The sequence below is a fragment of the Elaeis guineensis genome, chromosome 14 (genome assembly GCF_000442705.2).
Source record: "Elaeis guineensis isolate ETL-2024a chromosome 14, EG11, whole genome shotgun sequence".
Taxonomy (NCBI): domain Eukaryota; kingdom Viridiplantae; phylum Streptophyta; class Magnoliopsida; order Arecales; family Arecaceae; genus Elaeis; species Elaeis guineensis.
In genome coordinates, this window is record NC_026006.2 from 55427205 (window position 1) to 55448618 (window position 21414).

The window sequence follows — 21414 nt, forward strand, 5'->3', positions numbered from 1 at the left end:
TTTTTGTATTCACACTATGGCATCGTATCTTGGTGGAAGTAAAAACTGTGCATCTTCGAGATTATGATTCAAATTTTTCAGGAAAAAATATGTCAGGACCATTATAGCCCATATGGGGGATGTTTGGTGATCCAAATTTTAGGATGATCTGTGGTGATCTAAGATCACTATGTTTAGTTGACCATAGTGCACTGATTAAAGATTCTCACGTATGTATAAGTAATTTGTTTAGTATGTTATGAGAATCCAAAATCACTAACCATATAATATCAAAAATATTCCTAATAGATTTCAGATGGAAAGGAAAAAAATGACAGAGGAGAGATGGAAGAAGGGGGAAGTCTCAGATTACCATGATTGGTTGAGGAAACGTAATCACTGCTTCAAGTCAAAGAAAAGATACGTTTCCTCTTTTAGGAAGTAGGTATTTTGGTTAACGTATTTAAGATCATCATAATATAGTGATGTTGGATATCCATTCTCAAAAGTGGATTTTCTATTACCATGTTGGATGGTGGTTTAAGAAATGAGGATGATTTGAAATTATATATATATGCAACCAAATATGGTGATCTCATCATCTCTACCCATATCACCCTTGATGTTAAATGGATCACCCCATACCAAATGCCCCCATAGAGTAAAGGACACTATAGCATGGATTCATTAAGACTAACCACGAACTGAACATGGTGTTTATTGTGATCACCCGGCCCAATTGGGCCTCGAATCAATCCACAGCCCAGAAAAAAAAAAAAAAGGGGAAACAGAGGAGAAGACTCCCGAAGGGAGTCTTCTTCCTCCTCTCACCGACTCCCAATCAGATTCGGAGAGCCCCCCTCCGGCTCTATTTAAGGATCCTTCCTCCGCCGCCACGCCGGCCTCTCCCCCCGCCAGCTCCATGCCTTCGTCCGCCGCCGCCCTACTGTCCTCGCCACCAACGTCCCCTCCAATCTCCTCCCCAAGCTCAAGCTCCTCGAGCGCCTCCTACCCTCTCCCGTCCCCCACCGCCACCTGCCGCTTCGGCCTCCCGTCCCCCGCCGCTGCCTACCACTTCGGCCTCCCGTCCCCCGCCGCCGCAGCGTCTGCAAGGCAGTCGCCGCTGGTCGACCCATCCATCCCCTGTCTCTCTCCCTCATTTTCTTTCTCAGTCTTTTATCTGAGAAAGAGTTGAAGGTCGATCCTTACCTGGCTTGTCTGGTTTCGTAGGGCCGCCACAGCTGCCGTCGCGCCACCGCCGCACCGCCGCCGGGCCGCCACCGCCGGTTGCCGTCACTGTCACCATCACTACTCACGGAAGAGTTGAAGGTGAGAACCATTTTATTAATTTATATATTTTTTAATTTTTTTCTTAATAAATTTTAGCCATTAAAAATAATTATTTATTATTTTAGTAATTAGATATAATGTTAGATATAATTATTTGTTTGATATAATTAATTTTAATCATGATTTAAAAATATTTTAAAAATATTTTTTTTAATAATAATATATTAATTGTAGCATAACAAATTTATAAGCCTTAGAATTTTCGTTCGAGGATAGCGTGCATAAACCAATATTTTTTTTATGAAAAAAATATTGGTGCTTTACACACTATTCTCGAATTGTCCTCGTGGACAGTTTGGGCACGTGAATGAATTTAATATTGCAACACATGTGCTTCTATATCGCAGAGTTTTGTCGGTATTTTCGATCATGTTCTCTGGATACATAGCACAATTTTAATGCTTGTGTATCTGGAGAACTGCGTCGAAATGCTGTCGAAATTTTTTTGGTATACAAGACATGTATTGCAATATTAAATTCTTACGTTCCTGAATGGAATAGGACCATCACCCTATAGGTAGGAGATATAAGGCGTTAGTCAACTATTATTACATAAAATTGATTGTATAGTTTGCATCATAAATATGTAGGTATGGATCGTGGTTGGATGTCATTGCGTGATAAGTTCTGTCCCGAGTATATTACGGGTGACGACTTTTATGAATGTGGCATCCAATCATACTAGAGAAGATGGGAAAGCTCGTTGTCCATGTCGTCGATGTAGAAATTTATTTTGGTGTACCTTATCGGACATTCAGAATCATTTATACGAACACGGTATAGATGTGACTTACAAGAGATGGACTTGTCATGGTGAAGATTTGCCGACTAGCTCGAACATGTTGTCCAGCAGTCCCATAAATCCATCGTCAGTCGGTGGATCATGCAGTCGTGAAAGACAAACACTTGGTGAAGAAGATAGAAAAATTTTAGAGGATCTTCATCTGGAATTATTTGAAGTAAATGTAGAAGCAAGAGCAGAACATCAGCATTCCATTCCGAGACAAGAAGCTGAAGAGGACAGTAATATATCTATAAATGATAGATTCGAGCGTCTATTAAGAGATGCACAAAGTGATGTTTATCCTGGTTGTAAGAAGTACTCTCTGTTGTCCGCCGTAATAAAGTTATTACACATGAAGATACTTGGTAAGTGGTCAAACAACTCGTTTAATTGATTGCTCAAATTTTTGAAGGACTTACTGCCAGAGGGAGAGTTACTTCCGTCAAGTCATTATGAAGCCAAAAAATTATTGAAAGGACTCGGTTTAGGAGTCGATGACTTGGGCCTACGCTGTGAAAAGATACATGCATGTCCGAATGATTGTGTTCTGTTTCGGAAGGATAAACAAGATCTACAAGCATGTCCAATTTGTCATTCAAGCAGATGGAAAGAAAGTCTTGGTAAGGATAAGAAGAAAAAGAAAATACCATGCAAGATTTTGCGGTACTTTTCGATTACACCATGATTGCGTCGATTGTTCATGTCGAGGCATACTGCTTGTGACATGCGATGGCATAAGGAGGTAAATAATATGGACGATGATGTCATGAGACATCCATCAGATGGAGATGCGTGAAAATATTTTGATCGTGAACATCCATGGTTTGCAGCTGATTCACGAAATGTCAGGCTAGGGTTGGCAACAGACGGATTTAATCCATATGGTAATCTTAATACTGCTTATAGTATGTGGCCTGTTATGGTATTTCCTTATAATTTACCACCATGGAAGTGCATGAAATCACCTTTTAATCTATTGGCCTTGTTAATCCCGGGTCTCCGTGCCCCTGGAAAAGACATAGACATATTTTTAGAGCCATTGATCGAAGAGTTACAATATTTGTGGGAAGAAGGATGCGAAACATATGATCATGTTGTAGGAGGCATCTTTCGTATGCATGTAGCACTGCTTTGGACAGTTAACGATTTTCCTGCATATGGCGATATTTTTGGATGGTGTACAAAAGGGTATAAAGCATGCCCAACTTGTAACGATGATATTACATCGGACCGTATTCGTGGAAAGATTTGTTTTACCGGCCATCGACGTTTCATGCCAGATGATCATAGATGGAGGAGAAGTCTTAAGTTCAATGGCAAGCATGAACGACGTGCGCAGCCAAGATTCTGGTCTACGGATAATATTTTAAATCAGTTACCCAACCCACAGGATGTCATATTTGGTAAGGGTCTGGCCAGCCAAGTAGGGGTGCGAACAAGTATCGAAAATTGGAGAAAAAAGAGCAAGTTGTTTGATCTTCCATATTGCAAAATGCTTCTTCTTCGACATAATCTTGACGTCATGCATATTGAAAAGAATATATTTGATAATGTATTTTATACCATTCTCAATATCGAAGGAAGAACGAAGGATACCGTGAAGGCTCGTCTTGACTTAGAGGATATGCGGATTAGAAAGGAATTACATTTGATTCGACGAGGGGATAGGCTGGTGAAGCCATTGGCATGTTATACACTGAATCGAAGAGAGAGAAATCAATTTCTTTCATATTTGAGATCAGTGAGGTTTCCTGATGGATACGCCTCAAATTTGAAACGGTGCATCAAGTCAAAAGATGGGAAGATCGTCGGGATGAAAAGTCATGATTGTCATGTACTTCTACAGCATGTGCTCCCAGTTGGTTTGCGCGGATTGTTGCCGGATAATGTGTGTGATGCATTACTTGATCTGGAAACTTATTTTCGAGACTTATGTGCGAAGACATTGAGACGAAGTCAGATCAACATATTGGAGAAGAAGATTATCATTACTCTCTGTAAGCTCGAGATGATATTCCCTCCCGCCTTCTTTGATATCATGGTGCATCTTTCTGTTCATCTTCCACATGAGGCTAGATTGGGTGGGCCAGTACATACAAGATGGATGTACCCAATTGAAAGGTAATTGCATGATATTATAATATTTATTATTCATTATTGTATTCTTATTATATGTGATATCAATTGATAATTTATTGAATAGGGAGATGCGTGAATACAAGAGTGCCGTCACTAACAAAGCACGGCCTGAAGGTTCAATAGCAGAGGCACATGTTATGAATGAATGTCTGACATTCTGCTCTATGTACCTTCGGCGAGTGAAGAGCAAATTTACAAGGCCACAACGGAATATTGATGTTGACGAGATTCTGACCGATGGATTGTCCGTGTTCTCCAATGTTGCCCGACCATATGGTAAAAAAGATTTTCGAATGTTGACACCACAAGAAACGGATGACATGTATTGGTATGTGCTAAACAATTGCGAGGAGGTAGAAGCGTACATGATGTGAGTATATACATGTAATTTTTATTTGTTGATATATCAATGAATGTACGTGGACTCTAAATTAAAATATACATGGTATTACTGTATCACTTCAGAGAACACGAAAGTGAGCTCAGAAGAAGTAATCCTACATTAGCAGCGGCATGACATAGGAATCAATTCGCATCATGGTTTGACGAACGGGTAAGTTATGTTCATGTTCATCCATAATTAAAAGTTTGTTTATATAGTATTTTTTTTGTCAAATTTAACCTGCTTATTGTTCTTTTAATTGTAGATAGCTCAGCTACGTATAGACAATCCTAACTGTATCAGCAATGACTTAGCTGCACTTGCACGAAAACCTGACAGACGTGTATCAGTATATTCAGCATGCATAGTCAATGGTGTGCGATTCTTAACGGAAGATCGCGATCGCGATCGAACCACACAGAATTATGGAATAAGCGTGGAGGGCGAGCACAAGGGTGAAATAATAAATTTTTTTGGTGTTCTGCATGAGGTTATAGAGTTGAGATATAGTGGTCTTCGACGGATTGTGTTATTCAAGTATCGATGGTATGACTTAGGACGACACAGGCCAATTGTTATAGATTCTCAACTCGTCAGTGTCCACATTGGTCATGTATGGTATGAAAGTGATCCTTATATTTTTGCAAAGCAAGCAAGACTAGTGTGGTATATTGATGATAACAAAATGAAAGAGCCTTGACGAGTTGCAATAAGGGCTCAGCATAGGCATTTGTTTGATCCTGCACTTTTCACATGCCCGAACGATGAACATCTTGAGAATGAAGTCTGTGCAATTATTGAAAACGAAGCATATCAAATGCAAGCACCAGATAACATATTAGTGCCAGATGATACGATTGACATAGGACAATTACAAAGAGACGACTATGAACCTGAGGATGTTTCTGTTGTTGGATCGTCAATAAGGGCACGGACACGAGCACGATCCAATAATGACTTCATTAACGACGATGATGATAGCACTTCAGGGTCGAAGTCTTCTATGACTCCCGTCGAAGATGACTATATGGACACGAGTTCAGAATCTGAGAACAATAATTAATATGAATAAGTAATTCAATTTTTTTTTTTTGTTATATCATGTAATACTTGAGTTTTTTTGATTACGTACTGATTTAAATTATTTTAATCATTGTAGCATCATGACAGGTCCTGGACGTAGACATTCACGGGGTAGGCAGCAAGCTCCGCTTGATGATACACATTTTCACTTTAGCATTTTGCATGATGAGTCAGAGGATTTAGATGAGACTCAGTTGCCCGAGTCCACAGAGCAGACTAGTGCTCAGCCAGAGCTTGCCCAACCGGAGGTCATGGTACCGCAGCATCATCCCCTTACAGGTACATCTCTATCAATTTATAAACCATATATATTTTTTTGTTATATGCATTTAGTGATACATGATATATGTTCATTTCACCAATTTTTACATGTAGGAACACAGCATCGACGTGCAGTGCATGGTCCTAGTAGGGGTCTTGTTTTGGAAAAATATGTGCATACACATAATGAAAAACCGAAGGTACAGATATTTCGAGATCATCCGATTGGCACAGAGGCTAGTATCGTCGCAAATGAGATCAATTTGTATATGTGGAATCATTTTCCGTGGGCTGCTGAAAGTTTCAAGCATGTAGCTCCTCGATACCGTGATGTTCTAGTCTCTCACATCAAGGTAAGAATTAAATTTGGATGTCTTGCATATCATTACATGATCCATATTATTTTTGGTTATATAAATAAATTTTTTATTATATGAATAATTTCATGTATTTGCTTTTTGGTATGATTACTGTGTAGGATAATATTGACTTCGAGGATTGCACTGACGAAGAAGTGACGGTATGTATTCTCAAAATGGCTGCAAATAGATACAGAGATCGGCGATGTAGGCTTCATAAATACTGCAATGACCTGCAGGCGAAGGGGATTGATCCTGTGACCCAGCCATACAGAAATTGGGCTGGGTCTAGTGACGATTGGCGGTGGTTATGTGAGCATTTTGGAAGTGAGGTATTTCAGGTATGTCTAGTGTTCCAAGTTTTTTTAATTTTGTTATGTCCTTTATTGGTTATAATTGTATGTATTTTGTAGCGACGATCGGAGGCGAATAAGGTGAATAGGAGCAAGATTGATTCTATTCACATGCAAGGAAGTGCCTTTTTTGCACAGGGAATGAAGAGGATGGTACGTAACTACATTTGCAATCATACTTTGTAACTTCTTATTAAATATTTATATTATTTTGATATCTTTTTTTTCTTTTTTTTTATTTGAACAGGGACTATCCGGAGTCGACGCCTATGCTAAATTCTATCAAAACAAGAGTGGCGAGTTCGTGATCGAGGAGGCGAGGCAGCGTCATGTAAGTATCATTACTCTACATTTTGAATACTTTTAAAGAGTTTGAAAAAAATTTATGATTTTATTTGGTTTATTGTGAAGGAAAAAATGTTAGAATTGAGAGAGCAGGCGACGAGGGAGGTGGGATCTGACGGTGATACTGGATCGCAGCAGGTTTGTTTGATGACAGATGATACAATTTTGGATACCGTCCTCGGGCGGCAGCTAGGATCTGGTCATAGCATGCGGTCCAAAAAATCATGCAGTTCGTCATCCGGCCGGTCTGATGATGCATCGGTGCCAGAGGCAGTTAGGACATCCATGAGCATGATGCAAGATCAGATTAGTTACTGGATGAATCGTAGTCAGACGCTCAAGAGGATCGTAGCTGCGGTGGCGGGACGGCTCGGTATTGATGCTTCTGAGTTAGCACCTCTACAGTCACATGATGCCGCCTCTGCACCACCATCGTGACACATATCGGGTCAGGGATCGACGCCTGGAGAAGGGAACGAGGCCAACGAGTCAGATCATACCTAGTTTGTACTTATTTTAAATTTAAAATGGTGTATGGACTTATATTTTTGTATATGACAAAGATGGTTATGAAACTTTTTGATACTTGAAATTGATCTTTTCACTAAGAATTTTTTTATTGTGTTAATATACTGTTTATTTAAAATAAGTTTGATCAGATAATTTGTATTTGAGCAGGTTTTTTTTAAAAATAAATAAAAATTTTATTTTTTATCCAAATTTTATTTTAGCGATGAAATATTAATTTTGTCGCAAAAAATTATGAACCCAAAAAAGTAAAACTTTTATTATTCAGTGCGACAAAATTTTTTATTTCGTTGCTATTTTTGCGATGAAAAAATAGTTTCGTCGCTAAAAATTATAACTTTTTGCGACGAAATTTTTATTTCGTCGCAAATATGGCGACGAATTTTTTTATTTCGTCGCCCTTCTAGCGACGAAATTTTTATTTCGTCGCCATTATAGCGACAAAATTTTTTTTTCATCGCAATTATAGCAACGAATATTTTTTTCGTCATAATTATTGCGACGAAATTATTTCGTTGCTATTTTTGCGATGAAAAAATAGTTTCGTCGCTAAAAATTTTAACTTTTTACGATGAAATTTTTATTTCGTCGCAATTATGGTGATGAATTTTTTTATTTCGTCATAATTATGGTGGCAAATTTTTTTATTTTGTCGCCCTTCTAGCGACGAAATTTTTATTTCGTTGCGATTATAGCGACGAAATTTTTTTTCATCGCAATTATAGCAACGAACATTTTTTTCGTCGCAAGTATTGCGACGAAATTTTTGTGACAAATTTAGTTTGTGACGAAATTCGTCGCTAAGTTTTACGACGAATTTCATTTTCGTCACAAAAAATAAGAGAATATTTTTTTTAATCACAATATTTAGCGATGAAATTATTTTTTGTTGCAATTTTAGCGATGAAAATTTAAGCTCTTGCGACAAAATATTTTCGTCGCTAATACAGCACATAACTTCGTCGTCTAGGTTTACTATTTTTTACGATGAAATAAAAAAATTTCGTTGCTAAAGTCTTTTGCTACGAGGCTTTCTCTACAAATTTTTAGCGACGATATATTTCGTCGCAAATACTTTTAGCGACGAAAATATGATTTTTAGCGACGAAAAAATTTCGTCACAAAAAATCAAATTTCTTGTAGTGGGAGGAGAATCCTCCTCTCTCCTTCTCACCAAAGATTCGAGACCCAGTCGGCGGCAATCGTCGGAAAACCACCGCGGAGACCATCCCTGTGCCATCCTTTTTCCTCACCGAAAAAGTCTCGCCGGCGTCGAAGGTGAGCCTCCTCCCCTTCCTCTCTTCTCCTCCTTTTTCTCCATGCCCGTGTGCACGATCGCCAGCAACCAAAGTCGCCGGATTTCTTGGAGAAAGGGATTCGGTCCCTTTTGAATGTGTGGGCGTCGGTGGCCGCCGTCGGCCACCTGCTTGGCCTTCCTCTTGCCGCAGGGTCGCCCCTCCTCCTGCCGACGGCCGCCCATGCCGGTTGCACCGCCGGCCGGCCAATAGGGGATTGTGAGATCCCCTGTTTCAGCTCAATGGAAGCCCACGGGAAGAAAAGAAAAAGAAGAAGAAGAAGGAAAGGAAAAAGAAAAAGAAAAGAAAAAGGAAAAAAGAAAAAGAAAAGAAAAGAAAATGCAAAATAGAAAAATAAAAAAAAATAAAAATAAAAATAAAATAAGAGAAAAATTTCCTCTCTCCCCTCTTTCTCCCTCTTTCTCTCTCTTCTCTTTCTTTCTCTCTCTATTTTCTCTCTCTAAAAAGAAAAAGAAAAAGAAAGGAATATATATATAATAATAATAATAAATACATGTGAGAGAAAGTTTCTCTCATCTCTCTCTTAAGTCTTTCTCTCTCTTTTCTCTACCTTCTCTATATATTTTCTCTCTCTAGATTTTCTTCCTATTTTCTCTCTGTAGACCTTTCTCTCTCATTATGGATTTTATCTCTCTAGGGTCATTCTCTCTCTGATTGCATCACAGACCCTAGGATAAACTTGAGATGAAAATATGATGATCTGAGACCGCTCCAAAATTCATGTAGTAGATTGGATCCCGATCCGATCCTTATTCGAAATTGATAATATCAATCATGGTTAATCCATATTAAGTCACCCTGATATGACCTCTGATGATCTCAATCATGATTGCCACTTTTGAAGGATACGAAGATTCTCTCTCCACTTTCTCTCTCTACTTTCTCTCTCATGACCGACTTTCTCTCTCTAAAAAAGGTCTATGAATCCTGTATCGAGTCATGTCTTCATCTTTTAGAAGCTCATATTGACTCTAACAAGATGATCTGAAGTTGCTTTGATATCCGTGCTGTATGTCAACTTCATTTGACCATATCAAGTATTTTTCAAACTCATTATTAAAGAACCCTATTGATTGATCTTGACCTTAATTCGATCTGTGCTTCATGATTTCTTGATCAAGTCACTTAAATCTGACCCTCAGATCAGAGATCCTGAATTGCCCTGGTAACTGGATGGACCGACACATCCGGACAACAATCCTCTTTCCTTATGATTTAATCTTATTATATTTATGGAATAGAAATTGATGATGATTTGATATTTTAAATAGGATTAGCTGATTTTTTTAATAAAGTCTGAAGATCTAAGATGAACGAGGTAAGTGAATTTTATGCTCCTTATTTATTTTTAAATGATCATGCTTTTATGTAAAGAATTGCTATTGATGAAATCATAATTTTTCATAAAATAAGGATCGACATATGTGATATGAAAAAGCATATTTTATTATGAGAATTAATTTCATGAATGTCTTATAAAAATAGCATGATTATGAAGCATGAATTTTATTATTTTTCTATTTATGTATATGTATGTTTTAAGAAAAAGATAAAATAATTTCAAAGGCTCTCAGATAGCTATGAATGAATCCTTTCGGGAAGGTCGACATCCGGAGCTAGCATCCACATGAAACATGGCCCTGCCAGCGGGTATAAAGTTGGCACATGAATTAAGAACTCTATCGATTAAGAAACATGACCCTGTCACGGATATAATAGTGACCTTAGCACGAATGTCTGTGAGCAATATTTTGAAACATGATATGAATATATGATGAAAATAATTTACGATTCATAATTGTAAAATATACATGATTTATGCATGCATGATGAGCTTATAACTTATTTTATTATATGCTCTATGAAATATTTATTTTTATAATAATTATTATTTGCTAAATGATGCATTATCATAGAAAACTTATGCTTGATCCGGTAAGGAAACGGAAGTCTACTTACTGAGCTAGTGTAGCTCATATTCTTTTTGTTTTCTTTTTCATGTACAGAAAAATAAGGCTAGGACCGAAGGAAAGAGAATCCAGGCTTGGGGATCAGTAAAGCAAGTTTAGAAATTTTGCTCTAGAAATTCAGTTTATATTTATGGATTGTAGTCATTATGAATTTTAAGACTTGGATTATTTTATCTTTGGATTTAGATGCTCTAAACCAGTTTTGGTTTAATTAAATATTTGAATTGAACTTTATTATTACATTTATTTGTGATACACCTGTTATTATATTTAAGAAGATGAATTTTGGCTTCGTGTTATCGTGGGTCCATCCCTCGGTAGCATGGCCGTGTTATGTCTCGGGTTTGGGGCGTGACATTTATAAATGGATTTATATGAATTTGAATCTCTAGCCTAGTATGGACACTATGACTTAAATGGAGGGATATGTGAGGATCTATGCAGGTATGTATTTAGTCTCATATCAATTATTTACTAGAAAGATTTTGTATACTTATATAGAAATTAGAAATTCAAATAATACCTTATGGCTAGCCATTTTGGATGAGATCTTAGGTTAGTACAAATTAATGTGAGGCCTAGCCTTTTATTTGGATCGACCAAATCCCAAGTCCACATACCACAAAAGAAATAAAAAAAAACAAACAGCTGGGCATGTGCCATGCATATGCCTAGCCAAAAGAAGACTCCCAATATCTGTTAAGTCCAATAAGAAGCATACTCCTAGGCTTGCCAAAATCCTAGGAAGTTCTCTATAAATTGGACCCCTTTTCTCTCCAAGGCTCACCACGAGCTTTGCGCCTTCTTTATCCCTCTTTTTTCCCCTTCTTCCCTCTTGAGTTCACTGATTCCTTTCATTATGGCCATCAGAAAATCATGGCCAGAGAACAACACCAAAGCCAAGGTAAACCCTGGCCTTACTCCATTCCTCTTCCTTCTACAGCCTTAAACACCATCACCAGCCAAGGGATTGGCCAAAAATTGATCGAAAAAAATGCCTTGCTCCCACATTCCTTATTTTTTGGAATTTTTTTTTCTTTTTTCCAGCCACTACCACTATTGTTCTCCATTGATGTGTCACGCCCCAAATCCGGGACATAACACGGCCATGCTACCAAGGGATGGAGCCCACGATAACACAAAGCCAATCCATCATAATCATCTAAAATCCATCAAATAAAAAGATTCAATTCTATTATTCATCAAATAATCGAACCAATATTGGTTCAGGGCATCTAAATCCAAAATCAAGTACTAACCCAGATCTCAACATTCATAAATAACTACAAATCCATGATTATAAAATAAATTAAACTTCGGCTACCAAATTTTCAAGCTTGCTATGCCGGTCTTCAAGCTTGGATTCCTTTTGCCGATCCTAACCTTATTTCTCTGTTCAAACAAAAAGAAAACAAAAAGAATATGAGCTACACTAGCCTAGTAAGTAGAACTTGCGCTTCCTTATCGGATCAAACATAAGTTTTTCATGATAATGCAATATTTAGAAAATAACAGGTAATACAAAATAAAGCATTTTATAGAGCATATAACAAAATAAGTTATAAACTCATCATGCATGCATAAATCATGTATATTTCACAATCATGAATCGTAAATCTTTTTCATCATGTATTCATGTCATGTTTCAAAATATTGCTCACAGATATTCGTGCTAAGGTCACTATTATACCTGTGACAGGGCCATGTTTCTTAATCGATAGAGTTCTTAATTCATGTGCCAACTTTATACCCGCTGGCAGGGCCATGTTTCGTGTGGATGCTAGCTCCGGATGTCGACCTTCCTGAAGGGATTCATTCATAGCCATCTGAGAGCCTTTGAAATCATTATATCTTTTTCTTAAAGCATACATATACATAGATGGAAAAATAATGAAATTCTTGCTTCATAATCATGCTATTTTCATAAGACATATTCATGAAATCAATGCTCATAATAAAACATGCTTTTTCATAACACATATGTCGATCCTTATTTTATGAAAAATTATGATTTTATTAATAGCAATTCTTTGCATAAAAACATAGTCATTTAAAAAAATAAATAAGGAGCATAAGATCTACTTACCTCGTTCATCTTAGATCTTCAAATTTCGTTAGAAGAATCAGCTAATCTTATTTAAAATATCAAATCATCATCAATTTCTATTCTATAAATATAATAAGATTAAATCATAAGAAAAGAGGACTGTTGATCGGATGTGTCGGACCATCCAGATATCAGGATAATTCAGGATCTCTGATCTGAGGGTTTGATTCAAGTGACTTGATCAAAAAAATTGTGAAGCACAGATTAGATCAAAATCAATCAATAGAGTTCATTAATAATGAATTTGAAAAATCTTTGATATAATCAAATGAGGTTGACATACAACATGGATATCAAAGCAACTTTGGATCATCTTGTTAGAGTCAATATGAACCCCTAAAAGATGAAGACATGACTTGATACAGGATTCATAGACCTTTTTAGAGAGAGAAAATTAATCATGAGAGAGAAAGTAGAGAGAGAAAGTGGAGAGAGAATCTTCGTATCCTTCAAAAGTGGCAACATGATTGAGATCATCAGAGGTTATATCAGGGTGACTTAATATGGATTAACCATAATCGATGTTATCAATTTCGAATATGGATCGGATCGAGATCCAATCTACTGCACGAATTTCGAAGCAGTCTCAGGTCATCATATTTTCATCTCAAATTTATCCTAGGATCTATAAAGCAATCAGAGAGAGAGAATGACCCTAGAGAGATAAAATCCATAAAAAGAGATAAATGGGTCTAGAGAGAGAAAATAGGAAGAAAATTTAGAGAGAGAAAGTAGAGAGAGAATTTAGAGAGAGGAAGTCCAATTTTAGAGAGAGAAAGACTTAAGAGAGAGAGAGATGAGAGAAACTTTCTCCCATATGTATTATTATTATTATTATTATTTTCTTTTTCTTTTTCCTCTCTCTTTATTATTATTATTATTATTATTATTATTATTATCATCATTATTATATATATATATATATTTTTCTTTTTCTTTTTCTTTTCTTTTTCTTTTTCTTTTTTCTTTTCTTTTTCCTTTTTCTTTTCTTTTTCTTTTTCCTTCTTTCCGCGGCCTTCTTGGGCCGAAATAGGGGACCTAGAGGTCCCCGTGCCTTCACCGATCGATCACGGCCATTCCCCGCCCGACGGTGGCCGGCGGCAAGGGGCGACCTTCCCCCGAGTTCGGAGGGGCCAGAGCCGGCAGTCGGTGGTGACCGTCGGTGCCGAAAAATCAGGGAAAAGAAGAAGCCGAACAGGGATTTTCTTTTCTGACAAAATCCGACGACGCCTGTCACCGGCAATCGTGCCCACAAGCATGGGAAAGAAGGGAGAGAAGAGAGAAAGAGGAAGGAGGCCTTACCACTGCCTCCGATGACCCCCACCGGTGTGAAATCGTGGTGAGCACGAGTCGAGGGGCCGCGGCTTCAATTGGAATAATCGGAGAGGAACTCCGGCGATCATCAGTGACTGATGGTTCTACACTTAGAGAAGAGGAGGGGGGGTTCTTATAGAGCTTGACCCTAGGACTCCGATTCCTGATCGGAACCGGGGAAGAGGAAGACTCCGATCGGAAGTCTTCCTCCCTGTTTCTATTTTTTTTTTGTTTAATGGGCTTAGTGGGCTTTTGGTTTAATGGGCCGGGTTATCACATAATAAGCCTCTGGTCAAGTTCCTCCACCTCCCTATGATGCTTCCTCAAGAAGCCATGGCCACCGATGAGCGGCCAAAAGCCAAAAATGATATGAAACCTTGATTTCCTACTTTTTAAGGCCTTTTTTTTTCTTTATCGGCCAATCATCGTCAACAATTGTCTACTGTCATCGGCCTCCAACTAAGCACTCTGCAATGATTCCTGATGATCCCGACCTATCCTTTTCCTCTTATAGGGGATGAAGACTCTCTCTTTCATATTTTTTCCTCTCATATTTCTCTCTCTTCTCCCTTTTTCTCTCTCTAAAAGGACCCAGAGATCTGATTCAAATTTTTGTCTCCACCTACCCATGTTGACCCTAGTGAGGAGATACTAAGCTGCTCTGGTACTTGGGCGGCCTATCGAACCAATCACCCCCTCCTTGTTGAGTGTCTCTAAATCTACTATTGATGATTCTTATGAAATGATCCTAGTCTTGATTGGGTCCATGCTTCCAGATTTATTGATCGAGTCACTTGGATCTAACCCATTCCAAGCCTCGAAACATCATCACCTAGGCACTAGTCTCATTTTCTTATTGTTTAATTTTATTGAAGTCATCGAATAGAAATTAATTAGTTTTTAATATTATAAATTGGATTAGTAGATTCGTTTAGCCAAGTTTGAAAGTTTAGGCAAAAGAGGTGAGTAGACCTTTTATTCATTATTAATTTTCAAATTATCATATTTTCTATCTATATGGTTTGCCATTCGTGATATTATATTTTTCTTAAAATAAAAGATTAGCATATGTGATATAAAATCATATTTTATTTTAAAAAAATAGTTTCGTGAATATTTTTAATAAAAATAACATATGTATGAAAAATAAATCTTATCATGCTATTTAGTATTTTTTTCATCTATTCATATATATTAAGAAAAGATATAAGTATTTTAAAGGCTCTTAAATAGCTATATATGATCCACTAGAATTGGAGAAGATGGACACCATGAGCTAGCATCCATATGAAATATAGCCCTTCTAGTAGATATAAAGTTGACATATGAAATACAAAACTCTATCAATTATGAAATATGACTCTATCATAGGCATGTAGCACGAATATATATAAACAATGTTTTAAATTATAATATGAATAAATAGCAAAGAACGTCTTACGACACTTGGAACCATGCTTATAAAATACTTATGATTTATTCATGCATGATTGTTTTTATGACTTATTTTATCATATTATACTAAGAAAAGCTCTATTTTGTGATATCTATTATTTTTCTAAATATTGTATTATCATAAAAAGAATGGAAGTATAAGCTTTATTTACTAGGCCATGTAGCTCATATCTATTAAATTTTCTTTTCTCAAATGAATACGATCTAAGGCTGAATGCAGATTCGATACCAGCATATCTATATTTATTTAGTTATCGAGGAAGAAGACTTTCATTAGAATTTTTTTTTCAGATTTTTTTTTTTTTTACATGCTTTAGATCGAGCCAGTTCAAAAAGAAAAGGCCAGACTGCATATCTTGTAACAATCTAAGATCTTATTTGAAAAGATTAATCAAAAAATATTATTTACAATCTTTGATCTTGTACAAATATAAAAAATCTTTCTAATGAATAACTGATGTGAGACTAAACATACACCCACACGAGTCCTCATATACTCCATCGGTTTAAGCCTAATATTCTTGCTAACAAGCTGTGAATCCAAATTTATATAAATCCATTCATAAATATCATGATTGGCCTATCGTGAACCTTAATGAACCTATACTATAGTATCCTATAGTTTACATGGGCTATGGACTGGATCAGCTCCGTAGCATTTGTAACACCCCAAAACCTCATTCAAAACGCTAGTCAGAAGATATTATTTAGATTCCTTAGTTCTGTAAAAATATTTAAGATTGTTCCTGCGAACAAGTGATGTGGGACTAAATATATGCTCGAATTGGGGGATAGCCTCGGAGCGGGATCACTACAAGAATAGTGTAGCTTGAGAGATGGTTCATCTGAGATGGCTAAAATGCAGTCTTAGAAATTCACTTTCGTCGATGGCATTGAGATGGCATAGAGACGGTGCTCTCCTGCGACGGTCAATTGAGACGGCCTAGAGATGGCAATTAAATTTTTTTATTTTAACTAATTACTAATGACAGCGTAGAGACGGATTGGAGATGGCTGGATTTTCATCGACGGCACAGCGATGGAGAATTTAAAAAATAAAGAAACTTTCAAAAATAATTTGGCAATATTTACTAAATAATTAATTAATACTCTTCTGTGACAACTTTTTCCGTCGCTATTTCTCCTCTACACTAACAGCCCGACGATGATTAAATTAAAAATTAATTAATGTCTTTCAGAGATAGCTTAATCATCTCCAATAAGAAATCACTAGCGATGGCTTGAGCCATCTCTAATAGTCGTCTCAAATATCCAACCCCACTATATTAGCACCCCGCGCCCCACCCTGAAAAAAATGACCCCAACCCTAGCTCAACGGTGGTTAGCATTTTGAATAATTTTGATTTATTTAAATATAAATAATTAAGATCCGTCGGTAATTGATTTTTCGGCCACTCACAGGCACGACGTTGGTGGCTTTGCTGGTGTTCTCCCTCTACTGTTTCTCCAGCAATACTTAGGTCAAGAGCCCACCTTCAGAGAATTTTTTGATCAAGCGCACAAGAGGAAAGGGCACAAGAGGGAGAACATCCCTTAGGTGGACCAAAGTTCACGGAAGGCAAAGGTACGTATGATAATAGTTTATGTGAATATATATAAATACATATATCTAATCATCCCCCACTCACCATACTCCTTTAACTGTGGAGAATTAATGTTTCCGATGTGGAGACTTTTGGTATGAGCTTTGTGTCTCCAATTCGTGCTGTTCTAAATTGGATCGATGTGGTTCATGCAGCACGTAAGGTTGCTTCTTTGCATGCACATTCAACACTCATATATAGTTTGTTCTTATATTCTGTGCTCTTTATGTTTTATATTTTTTGGATAAATCTTTGAGAATCGAGTAGGTTCGGTGAGAGAAAGGAATAAACACAGGCAAACATACATGGTGATTAACTCTTCACCTGGTAAGATGCATTTAAGGACTTGAAAGTTAATTTGCTAAGTTGGAGAACATTTTAATCATGAATAATTATTCGTCATCAACCCTCTGGAATAAGTACTGGAAAAAAAATAAGAAGAAAACATGTGATGAATTTAAATGGTAATTTGGTGAGAAGAAAAATATCTGTGATATTATCATCTCCACCATCAGGTCACAGGAGGAAATTTTATTCATCAAACTTTTATATTGAGTACATGGGTTCTATTTGAACTTGGAATTATTCTGATATATGTAATACAAAAGAGAAAGCAATAAGAAATTGTCCATTCCTTCTAATGGTTTATTCCAGACTACACTTACAATATATGGATAATTTTTGCCAACCCTCTATTATCTTCTAACTGAAATTGATTTGATAGACAGGTTGCTCATTTGGATAGAATAGACCCCAATTCTGCTCTATCCCTGCTGGCTTTTGGTCCTCATTGAACATGGCAAATATATAAGTCTCTATAGCCCTTCCAGATGTCTTAGGTGTCCCTTGACCAACATGATTAATCAAATTCTGATTATATGTCCTTGCATTATCCGGTGATGCTGCGGTACCACCAGCTGAAGGCCAACCACTTTCTGATACTACAACTTCCACATTAGAGCCTCCCGCATTCGCTAATGCCGAGTAGACTGCATCAACAATTGCATCAAAAAGATTCTGATAGCCAAATTGGCCATCCTGTACGACGATTCCCGGTGAAGTAAACAAGGCATAATCGATACTGATATCCTCCATGTCGCCGGTGTAACTGAGGTATGGATACACATTTACTAGGAGTGGTGATCCATTGCTAGCCAAAAAGTTAACAATTGGTCCCAAATACGGTGATGCATCAGAAGAGAATGCACCAGCAGATGGAGGATATGATGTCCCAAGGACACCCTGAGAAACCGAAGTTGAGACTTTAATTTGGCCTTGCAGACCATTGGCCGATAGAGCAGATTGGATGTTATTCATGGCTTGGAGCACATATCCAGCTGAATCTCCAGGTATCACTTCATTACCGACTGCAATGTATCGAAACGAAACATCCGGATATGCTATTATGTTATTCTGGACCCAATCACTTGCTGCCGAAGCATCAGAGGCTAGATTTTGGAGATCTTCATTAGGGACATCGACAATGAGTGGAATGTTGGACCCTCCAAGTGCTTGAAGAGTAGGTTGATATGGATCATAGATTCTCATCCCTCCAATGTTGTTAGATTTGTAGAGATTCACTACATCACTAGGCTGGGGTAGGTTGTCTCCAAGTCTTCCATAACAAACACCAATGGAATGCACACCTGAAAACAAAGCAAGTAGTTGCTCTTAGTGATAGTAATCATGGGATAGAATTAATTCGCACAATATACATCTGTTAAACTACCAAGTTGCATAAAAAATTCACACCCATGTATATGTCTTCAACTGTTAAGGTGCATAAGTTAATCCAACATAACAAAGATTGGCTGCAAGAGGCTTGGATTAGATCGAAGTCAAGCACTGAAATTGGATATAATTAGATACAGGTTCCTGGCCTTTCTTTTTGCAGGTTGTAACTAGAACCATACATCTTTTAGTAATTACAGGGGAGATGGCTACACCTACTTGTATTAGCTTATATGGGGTTTCATATATGATCTACCACCCAATATAAATTTCAAGATTTCTGCATCCATGTTTGACCAAATGATTTCTTTTTGGACCGAATAATGTTTGATTCTACCTGTTTGCTCTTTTTGGTTTGAGAAATAGGATAGGAGAAAGTTCAGTGGAGATCAGAAAGGTGGGATTGAATCCAAGTCATCGGTAATCAAATCTCCAGTAATTTTACCAACTCGACCAGCCATAGTTGCTAAGGTTGCAGGGAAGGATGGTAAGTAATTTTACCAACTCGACCAGCCATAGTTGCTAAGGTTGCAGGGAAGGATGGTAAACCTATTTATGTGAATCTACCAAGAAGCTTGAAAGAATGGCACGGTCACTGAAGAAAAATAAGAACCATGGATACCTAAATTCTCATCTCATTTTTAATAGCGCTTTTTTTTCAGATGAAATTAATTTATAGCGCGAGACATGAAAAGCCTGAACCATGTCGGATGACCAGTGAATCATAATCTCTGAACTTGAATAGTTGAAGCCAAACAAAGTAAACTGATAATTTAGGTAAAACTAATAAACCCCAGCCAAACCTAAATTTGTTGCTAATATTTTAACCCATCTGGATTAAGCACACCTAATAAATGGGCGGGCTCAAGTAGTAGTTAGCTTGCAAGAATGATTAGAACCTTCTGCACAGTAATCGGTGCATTTGATCTGTTCTCAAATCAAGTCAACACATATATAGGACTAGCCATGGTCAGTTCAAGGTCAAGGTAAACTAGAACGCCGCTCTTGACTTGAGACGATGAAGCCAAACTGAAACAGTCCAGCACTTGGCTGGTTAGCATGCATGCCACACATGCACATGCACTTGCGTGTGTATGTGTGTATTGAAAAATACTAGGATTAAAATCGAATTGGATACTAATATATTCATATTCATATTTGTTTTATCTAACGAATATAAATATAGATACGGATATAGATACAATTCGGATACTGAAAATGTAGATACAATTATGGATATATATTGCATAATTAAACTTTATAACTACAGAACCAAAAATATTACTAAATAGATGATAAATTAAATAAATAGTATATTTATATGGTTGTATATTTTTCTTGAAAATTAATAAGCACTACTTTCACCCTAGAAAGCACAGATAAATAGATTGATATACGTATACATATACATACATACATACATATATATATATACACACATACATACACACATACATACATACATACATACATACATATATATATATATATATATATATATATATATATATATATATATATATATATATATATATATATATATATATATATATATATACATACATACATACATACATACATATATATATATATATATACATACATACATACATACATACATACATACATACATACATATATATATATATATATATATATATATATATATATATATATATATATATATATATATATATATATATATATATATATATGTATATATATATACATACATACATACATACATACATACATACATACATACATACATATATATATATATATATATATATATATATATATATATATATATATATATATATATATGTATGTATGTATGTATGTATGTATGCATGTGTGTGTGTGTGTGTAAATAGATAGATATATATACACATATATATACATGTCTGTGTGTGTGTGGGTGGGTGGGTAGATAGAGAGAGAGAAAGAGGGGAGGGGAAGAGGAGAGAGAGATCACTTGTTGGGATTGCTATTAGGACAGCAAGGAATAATGCTATCACAGCCATGAAAACAATACTTCGGTTTGCCATGGATGGGCTCTAGCAGATAATGTTTCACTAGAACCAGAATGCCTTGGGTGTCTGTGGATGTACAAATACTCATCTCCTTATATAGAGGCTCCAGGACTATAGCTCCGTGTCTTTTGGTCCATTTTCGCATGGAAATTTTAGTTCCACTACCGTAGTGGCTTAAAACTGGCATATGACGACTAAGTCATAGACTCATAGCTCCGTGTCTTTTGGTCCTCTTTCTTTGTGCTTGTCCAGATTTTTCTTGTTTTCTTGAAGGTTTTCCTGTATGGAATTGTTTTGTATGATGACTAACAGATGATG

The 21414-nt window shown here is 36.6% G+C and overlaps 1 protein-coding gene across 1 annotated transcript; it reads right to left on the reverse strand.

Annotated features, from left to right (window-relative positions):
• Positions 1–17825: 17825 nt before the first annotated feature.
• LOC105057743 (glucan endo-1,3-beta-glucosidase-like) lies at positions 17826–21148 on the reverse strand. The gene is made up of 2 exons (XM_073248613.1): positions 21039–21148; positions 17826–18975 (listed from the first exon to the last, which is right to left on the reverse strand). The coding sequence occupies exons 1-2, from the start codon at positions 21109–21111 to the stop codon at positions 18032–18034; spliced, it is 1017 nt and encodes a 338-aa protein (XP_073104714.1). The 5' UTR covers positions 21112–21148; the 3' UTR covers positions 17826–18031.
• Positions 21149–21414: the final 266 nt, after the last annotated feature.

Bases quoted from the DNA above. Each gene is read 5' to 3' on its own strand.
- LOC105057743 (XM_073248613.1), bottom strand. From the start codon at position 21,111: ATGGCAAACCGAAGTATTGTTTTCATGGCTGTGATAGCATTATTCCTT. The intron at 18,976-21,038 runs GTGATCTCTCTC...CTTTGTTTTCAG, and splicing joins CCTAATAGCAATCCCAACAA to GTGTGCATTCCATTGGTGTT.